The 8,939-nt window shown below is 37.8% G+C and overlaps 1 protein-coding gene across 2 annotated transcripts; it reads right to left on the reverse strand.

Moving 5' to 3' along the window:
- Window positions 1-6,395: 6,395 nt before the first annotated feature.
- Window positions 6,396-8,939, reverse strand: LOC140883730 (pentatricopeptide repeat-containing protein At1g80880, mitochondrial). Of its 2 annotated transcripts, XM_073290310.1 has the most exons (3): window positions 8,841-8,907; window positions 8,265-8,764; window positions 6,396-7,765 (listed from the first exon to the last, which is right to left on the reverse strand). In XM_073290310.1, the coding sequence occupies exons 2-3, from the start codon at window positions 8,735-8,737 to the stop codon at window positions 6,712-6,714; spliced, it is 1,527 nt and encodes a 508-aa protein (XP_073146411.1). In that variant the 5' UTR covers window positions 8,738-8,764; window positions 8,841-8,907; the 3' UTR covers window positions 6,396-6,711. The 2 variants fall into 2 exon arrangements, with proteins under 2 accessions (XP_073146411.1, XP_073146410.1); XM_073290309.1 differs by having other exon boundaries at window positions 8,265-8,939.

Raw genomic sequence — 8,939 nt, forward strand, 5'->3', positions numbered from 1 at the left:
TTTGGATAGCTTAGAAGACACCATAAACCTCACATTTGAAAGGTAAAAGTGAACTAGGATTCGATTGGGATTATAACTCGAGATGGTTTGTATCGAGTTCCCTAAATCACATACTTATTTGCTTATTTGCTTTTATATGCTCTTCTATGAATTTTTGAATGAGTCTTTGATGTTAATGAATGATTTTATGATGATATATGTTGCATTCATCTTGCAAGACTTATTCTTTGATTTTGAAATGAACGGAAACGTTCGAATAGACGATTTGAGGGATTATATATGTACGGCCTGGGGTGGTTGACTTAGCTTAGCGTCTGATTTACATATATAATGGCTTCAAAGTCTAGAAAAGCAAGATAAGTAGCCCCACCTCGATCGGGAGAGTCGGTGGTTAGTTATGATATCTTCTTCTCGGGATCCCAAACGATGAACTAGAGAACCTTGTTTTAAAACATGCATTGTATTTACTTTTATATCATGAATTTGACATATGCTTTATTATGCATGTTTAGTTGCTTTTACTGGGAAATGTATTTCTCACCGGAGTTATCCGGCTATTGTTATGTTGTATGTGTCATGGCAATAGGCGGGAGTGGAACCGGGCATAAGCGATCTTGAAGAACAAGGGATGAGGAGATTAGCGTGATGATCCAAGTTTAGATGGGTTGAGCTGTCAATGTTAGAGTTGAGTCCAAAAACATGATCTTGTTGTAGTTACATGTACTAAGACTTGTTGGCTATGAGTTTGATGTATTACTTATATGCTCAAGACTTTAGATGATGTATATTACTTCTTAGGACTTGAATTGTTGTTGTATACAATGATTCTTGTTTGATATGTTAGCCTATCTTGAATTGATTTTAAGGCTTTGTTATGATTTATTTCTATCAACTTGATCATGTTAGAATGCATGATAGCTTAGGATTTGGAATAGGCTTTGTATGAGTTTATAGTAGTTGATGAAGGAATAAAGGAAAACATTTTGACAGAAAAATTGCACCAGTTGGTTTTTCTGGAAATTGAGCTCGCTCGATCGGGCGATTCCTGCCGATCGAGCGAGGTCTTTATTTCCTGGACAGACAGGTGAGCAAAATTGGCTTGCTCGATCGGTGAAATATGACCGATCAAGCGAGGCCAAAACTTTGCAAACCCGAGAGTTGAGCTGTATGGCTCGCTCGATCGGGTAATATTTACCGATCGAGCGAGGTGCTCATTTTCTAAAAAAAAAAAATTTTTTTTTTTACTTTGTTTAGACTTTGATTCTTTGTCTATTATTTTATAATGATTTGATTAATGAAAAATTAGAACTCGGGTCGTCACATCCACTCTTGTATTACAACCGACCTTATAGGATCGGATTCGAGAGGGACAGACCACTGATGAGCAGTTGCAGCGCATGAGGCGCAAGGATGAGTTGAAGGGTAGTCTTCTTTATACATTGGATGATGACATTGTTCGATATAGATGACGTATGTGGGTGCCGAGTACTGATCAGTTGAGAGAAGATATCATGTCAGAGGCACATGCATCTCCGTATTCCATCCATCCAGGGGGTACGAAGATGTACCGAGATTTGAGGAGCTTGTATTGGTGGTCGGGTATGAAGAGAGATTTTGGTCGGTTTGTTTCCAAATGCTTGACTTGTCAGCAAGTCAAGGCAGAGCATCAGCGACCAGCGGGATTGTTACGACCACTTCCCATTCCAAAGTGGAAATGGGAGAACATCTCTATGGATTTTGTAGTTGGGCTACCGAGGAGTACTGGAGGATCGACAACGATTTGGGTGATTGTCGATCGACTCACCAAATCTGCACATTTTCTGCTGGTGAGGACTACTTTTACTATGACTCAATTTGCAGAACTTTACATTAAGGAGATAGTCAGACTTCACGGTATTCCAGTGTCCATCGTGTCGGACCGAGATCCAAGGTTCACTTCTGCATTTTGGAAGAGTCTGCATACATCTTTGGGGACTAAGTTACTGTTCAGCACTGCTTTTCATCCTCAGAATGATGGTCAGTCGGAGAGAGTAATTCAGACACTTGAGGATTTGTTGAGGGCATGTGTGATTGATTTCCAGGGCTCGTGGGAGTCGAGATTGCCTTTAGTGGAGTTTACTTATAACAACAGTTTTCAGGCGTCTATAGGTATGACTCCATACAAAGCTCTTTACGGGAGATGGTGTAGATCTCCTGTGCATTGGGACAAGGATAGAGAGAGGGTCTTGCTAGGACCCGAGATTGTGCTGCAGACAGCGGATATTGTAGCTCAGATCCGAGAGCGAATGAGGACCGCACAGAGTCGTCAAAAGAATTATGCTGATCGACGACGAGACCTCGAGTTTGCCATGGTAGATCATGTATTCTTGAAGGTCTCGCCTATGAAAGGCGTGATGCATTTTGGTAGGAGAGGCAAGCTCAACCCGAGGTATATCGGTCCGTTCGAGATTTTGGAGAGGATTGGCACGTTGGCTTATCGTTTGGCACTACCACCGAGCCTTGCGAAAGTTCACAACATGTTCCATGTATCTATGCTTCGGAGGTATGTTTCTTATCCGTCGCATGTTTTGGATTTGAGCCTCTACAATTGTCACCAGAGCTAGCATTCGAGGAGAGACCGATTCGGATCTTGGCTCGTGAGGAAAGGAGGCTTAGGACGCGGTCTATTCCGATGGTCAAGGTCCAGTGGCTGAATCATTCCGAGGAGGAAGCTACTTGGGAGACTGAGGCCGACATGAGGACTCGTTATCCGGAGTTATTTGGTACGTAATCTAATTTCGAGGACGAAATTCAAATTAAGGGGGGAGAGTTGTAACGCCCAGAATTTTCTTAGGTAATTTCGCATGCATAACTAGGAAATAATTAAATTAAAATTTAATAAATGGGTTAAATGACTTCATGAGGATTATGTGATTTTATTTGAATGATTTAAATATTAATTATAACATTTAACCCGCATTTTTGTTATTTATGAGATTTTTAGAAATAAAGTTTTTCCGATCGCGTAGTCGAAACCGTGGACAGACGAGATATATGGATTTTATTATAAATTTTTTTGAGATAATTTTAAGAGCCTTCAAATATTATTTTTTAAGTATTATTTTCATAAAATAATAGTTTATATATATATGTATATATGAATCAATTTTCATAAAAATAAGCTATTTAAAAGACTTTTAAGGAGTTTTAAAAATTATATAAATATATATTACGAAAATTTATGAAAATATATTTAACTTTTAAGAGTTTTATATTTTTCTGTATTAAATATGATATGTTATCTTCCCAAAATTCTAACTCAATATATTTTTAAAAAACAAATAATATTCTAGCCTATTATCTTCAATCTTTCTTCACGTATAATACCTAGCCGCCATCTCCTTCTCCTTCATCACGTTATTCAGCAGAAAACACACTCTCACACACAATTTTTTGAAGATTTAATCCAAGGATTTGAAGTCGTTTGTCCCGTTGATCGTCCTACGCGTCGTGATCTTGTTTTTCGTCGAAAAATTAATTAAGGCACGTTTGAATTCTCTTCTTGGCCACCATCTAAGTCCTTTTTTCTGATATGAGCATGAATTATATGATTTAGCATGTTATATTCGTTTTTAAGTGGAGCTATGTGTGTATGTGTATGCAGTTTTTCTTTTAAAGCCATGAACATTGACGTTTATGTTTTTTTTTTTCTTCTTCTCATGAATCGGCCATGGCTGCTGCTACTGGTTAGGGGTTGTATCAGGGTCCCTATAGGTCTAGAGTTCATGTTGGTTCGGTCGCTAGAGGCTAAGAGGATGAAGGCCGAAACCTTCTACTTTTGTTTGCTACACAAGTCGGCAATTTTCGGGATTTCCAAAAGTGGTTCGCTAGGCCTGTGTAGGGATCGGTTTTAGCCGAGGCTTGGCTCGTTGGAACCGCCCCGATGTGGGCTACGTCTGGGAGGTGGAGCTCCGGCCGGTGAGTGGCCGGAGCTAGCCGGCAGCAGGCCATAAAGGGCTGCTGCTGCACGGCCGAGACAAGCATAAAATTTGTGCAGGTCATGCTTGGTTTCGGGAAATTGGGTTTTTTTCTTTTTTTTAATTTCGGGTTATGGGTTTTTAGGTGGGTCGGGCTTGGGTCTTGGTTTCGGGTCGGGTCTAAAATAATTTCGGGTCAAGTCAGTTGGGTCCGGGTTCGGGTTGTGTTAGTCAGGTTTGGGTGTTTTAATTTTTAATTTAATTAATATTTTAAGTGAGATTATGGGCCTATTTTGGGTTAATTAATTATTTGGCTTCATGGGTTTAATAAATTGGGCTTAAATAATTATTTAAGTTAGTCCAATATTTTTTATGGGCTTAGAGCCTGTAGAATTTATTGGGCCAATTTTTAGGATATTGTGCCAGTCTAGGTGATAAATGGGCTTGGGCTTGGTTATTGGACCAAATATGTATTATTGGGCTTAAATAAATTATTTGGGCTTAAATTTAAGTTAATGAGCTTAAGTTGAGTTATTGGGCCAGTTTAGAAGTTTATGGGCCTAAGTCTTAGAAGTCAGCAGCCTGAACCAATCCATGAAAATTATGCATGGTCCGTAAATATATATTTAATTATTGCATGAATATTTTAAGTATGAAAAAGTATTGTTTTTACATTTATTATTAAATAATTAAATATATATTTACGGGCAATATTTTATGAAAAAAAGATCATGAAAAATTTTATGTATATGCATGATGCTATATGTATATGTGTGATGATGGACAATGAAAAATATTTTAAGGGAGTTGAAGTGGGTGTGTGACAACCTACGAGATTGGAGATGGGATGCCTAGGCCCGGAGACCTTTTCATATGACACGGGACTGTGGGTCGGGATACTGGGGCCCGATTGCCTTTCCATACGATTATGATTATTTTGTCTACGGATCCGGGGTCAGCCTGGTGAAGTGGCCAAGAGATGGGGATCCCACCGCCACGTACGCTGGTTTTAGATTGATCAATCGACATGACACGTCACACAGGATGGATATAACCTTCAGATTTTTAAATGATGATATGCCCTTATTATGATACATGATGATTATGCATGAGTATGTATGTTATGTTATGTGATGATTATGATACATGTCTTAATAAGACATGCATGGATATATATGTATTATTTATTATGTATCTTGCATGTATTATATGGTGCATCACTTTTATTTATGTTGTTATTATGAGATAGATCGTGCTGATCCTCCAGGCTCACTAGACTTAAATGGTGCAGGTGAGCAGGTAGACACTGATGTAGAGCATTTTGCCCCAACTGGCGGTGAGGACGTATGAGATCCCGACAGTTGGCTAGCCCGTGTCCATCGCTCTAGTCATGTTTTCAGTGAATTGAATATTATTATGTTTTTCGCACATGTTTTATGATTTAATTATGGGTTTATGGATTTTAGGTTAGAATTTTTATTGAGAGGTTGATGATGATTTTATTGCATGGGTTATACTTATTTTATTTGCATGCAAATTCTTATTATGATTTTTTTTAGTTGGAATATTTTTATGGAAATTGTTTATGTTTATAATTATTTTAGAAAGTAATTATTTAATATATATATTTACACGTTTCAAATATATATATATTATATTAAGTATTAGTTATTTATTTATTTATTTATGGATGCATAGTTTTTAAATATATTTTATATTAAATATTTAGTTATTTATTTGTAAAAAAAAATAATAGTAGTAGGATCGAATCGTTTCACCGGGTCCAACCCGACCCTTGGCCAGGTCTACATCCAGCAACCATCACATAAATTCACATTCTATTAGCACAAAGAAGTGCTCAAGCGATACGTCACCACTGTGGTTTGGTTTGGTTTCAGAATTGAAATGGATTTTACAAGAAACAAGAAGGCCCAAAAATATGGCAATATTCTTGTGGGTTATTTTATGCACGACTCAGTGTCGGCCCAAATAATTAGTCACTAACGATCTTCCATACATTTAAAGAACAATATATTCACGATTGTAGTGTTGAGTATTTGTCCATATCCAAAAACTCTTGTGCAACCGTCTGAGATGAATGTCCAACCCTATTCGACTCTTAAAAATGAATTATTTTTTTTATATTTTACTGTAAATATGAACCGAGTCGACTAGTCTAACGATCATAGATCCTGTGAGATCGTCTCACAAGAAATTTTGTCCGTAAAACAAACTCGCAGAATGGGTATTTAGGTCACCAAATGATGTTTTTTGGAGGTGGACGTATTGTGAATTTGTTTTTATTCAATAATATATATATACATTTATGGGTTTTGGGGACAAAAAGTTTGGATATCTATGGTTCTGTTACTTTTATTCTTTAAATCTCTTGCCCTATTTCGTGTTAAATTAAAAACAACAGATCCATAATGTGAACGATATGACTTGGACAAGCTACAGAAAATGCGAACCTCAATGCCCCTATTCCACATGAATGGGGACAATCAATTCAAATTTGAAACCTACTGCCAACTTTATGTGGGCACTATTCCCTTTCCTCTATCCGCCCAAGACATTTTAAACGTAACATACATATTTTTCAGCAGCAAGATTTAGCTCTGTCCGTACATTGATCCAACAACTATCAACATATTCTCTCAAGATTAGCTTAGTAGTTCGAGAACTCGAGACAATTGATGGACTCTGGAATCAGAGATGAGGCCTACAAGGTTTGTTAACTTCTTCACATTGCTTATTACGTCTTCTTCTTTTGATGAAGCTTTCGTTTCCCATGCCAGAAATCTTTCCCCTTTTTTATGCATCTCACAACGGTCATCTGCCGTTTTCCTTTGCTTGAATTGATCCTTAGAGGTTCTTCTACGAGCTTCTTCAGTGATGGATCGACTGTGAGCCCAACAGATTTCATCTCAGCATAGAGTTCTTTAGCTTTGGCGATAAGCCCGCATTTTGCCAATCCTCCCACCATAACATTGTAAAGTGCATGATCTGGTGTAACAGTGTACCTCTCCATTTGGGACCAAATGTTTAATGCATTTTCAGTTCGACTTAATTTAAAAAACCTAACAAGAATAAGCTGAAATGTCTCCCTGGTTGGACCCAAACCGGATTTTCTCATATGATTAAGAACTTCCAAGGTTCCTTCTGTACTGCCACCCTCGAGCAAGAGCAACGCATGGTATGTATCACTTGTAGGGTTGATGTCTTCCTCCAACATCAGAGCTAATATATTTCTTACCTCTTCGAACTTTGAAGCTTCACAAAGTGGACGTATGATAGAGTTGTAGCTTGTTGAATTGGGATGCAAACCCATTTCTTTCATCTTATCTATAATTTTGATTGCTTCACCCAGGCAATTCTCACGAGTCAGTATGTAAATCAATGAATTATAGACAGTCACCCCAGGGATCCAACCCCTTTTCTTCATTTCGTCGAACAATCTTAACGAATCAAAGAGATTACCGACACTTGAATGGCAGGAAATCAAGTGTGTATACGAAGTCCCATCAGCCAAAATACAAAAATTGGACATCTCCCGCCACACCCTCTTGGCTTTGTAGATGTCAATGGATATGTTGCACCAACCGTTGAGAATTATGTTAAAGTTTGCTGTTTCTAATGGGAAGAACTTCTTATTGACAAACATAAACTCTTCGGCTTCTTCAATGTTCCCATGTTGGCAAAGAATTTTCAAGAATGTGAAGTATGTCCTTTGATCAGGAGAGAACTTGAACTTCTGCATTATGTGAAAAGTCTCTATAGCCTTGTCTGCATGATTTGCAGCCGCGTAACTATCAAGTTAAATACAAAATTAAAAAGATGAATGGCATATACATAAAGCTGAATCAAATTTATGAACAAAAGTTTATCGGTTCTACGGTTAAGTTGGGCCATTCTGGGAATTCACGAGTTAGGGATAGTTATATTGGCAATAAACATAACACTTGTTGCATTCTCTTCTGTCATATATGATTGACTACATTATATCACAAGCGGGAAGCAGAGTATTTAATACCTTCTGCAATAAAAACATGTTAAATTCGAAAAACACGAAAAAATAAAGTTTCACTGCACAAACTACATAAACAAATTATGTTAGAAATTGGGTTATCAAGTAGGACCGTAGTAGCATTTCATATTTGGAATAAAAGGTTAATGATTCATACTAAAGATCACATTTTTATGAAATATATATATGTTTTTTCCAAGATTTTTAATGGAGACATGAATGTTGTCCAAGAAATACAAAATCACACTAAACTGGCTTTGAAGGGAAGGTTTAATGCTCACCGGTCAATCAAGATGAGCAGTGCTTGTTGAGTATCCCTTGAAGCTTTATGAAGCTCATGAATGAGAGCCCAAGAAGTGCTGAATTTCTTATGGTTACCCAGCAACCATATCATCAAATACCAAGTCTTCTCCACTACACAATCCCATTTCTCACCCCATTTGAACGCTAAGAATGCAAGCTTCCACTCTTCTCTCAAGGCCCAAATAAGTGAAAGGACCAAATTCTCATTGGGCTTTACGTTAGAAGCATCAAGAAAAGCAATGGCTTCATCCCCAGAATGTAAGTCCTTTGTTTTTTTTACTCTTTCGAGGATCTCATTCACTTCAAATTGCATATTTCCATAAGCTTCGTCGATCTCGTCGTCGAAGTTGATAAATTGGTAAAACCATTGGCTTTGGGTGTGGTGGAAACTGCCCAAAGGAGGTGTCTGTGTACATGGTCTGAATGTTGTTCGACGAAATGCTTGAGACATGAAAGGCAGAGCGGAAGCCCCTATACACTGAGACGAAACAAATCGGTGAGGAAAAGAATGTGCAACTTGTGAAGAAAAGCATAAAATGGGTTGTGATCTGTACAGTTTAAGCTTCCTAACAAATGTAAGAAATGTCATGGGTCTGTTTGATGCTTCATTTCTCCATTAATTTCTGGTAGAGACCCGGACACCTCTTTTTTGG

Source organism: Henckelia pumila, chromosome 2 (assembly GCF_033568475.1).
Source record: "Henckelia pumila isolate YLH828 chromosome 2, ASM3356847v2, whole genome shotgun sequence".
Taxonomy (NCBI): domain Eukaryota; kingdom Viridiplantae; phylum Streptophyta; class Magnoliopsida; order Lamiales; family Gesneriaceae; genus Henckelia; species Henckelia pumila.

What these genes read in the sequence shown, in the direction of transcription:
- LOC140883730 (XM_073290309.1), bottom strand. Translation starts at nt 8,875, where the DNA reads ATGACATTTCTTACATTTGTTAGGAAGCTTAAACTGTACAGATCACAA. An exon ending in CTGCTCATCTTGATTGACCG is followed by an intron (nt 7,766 to 8,264) that starts GTGAGCATTAAA and finishes TTAACTTGATAG; the next exon opens with TTACGCGGCTGCAAATCATG.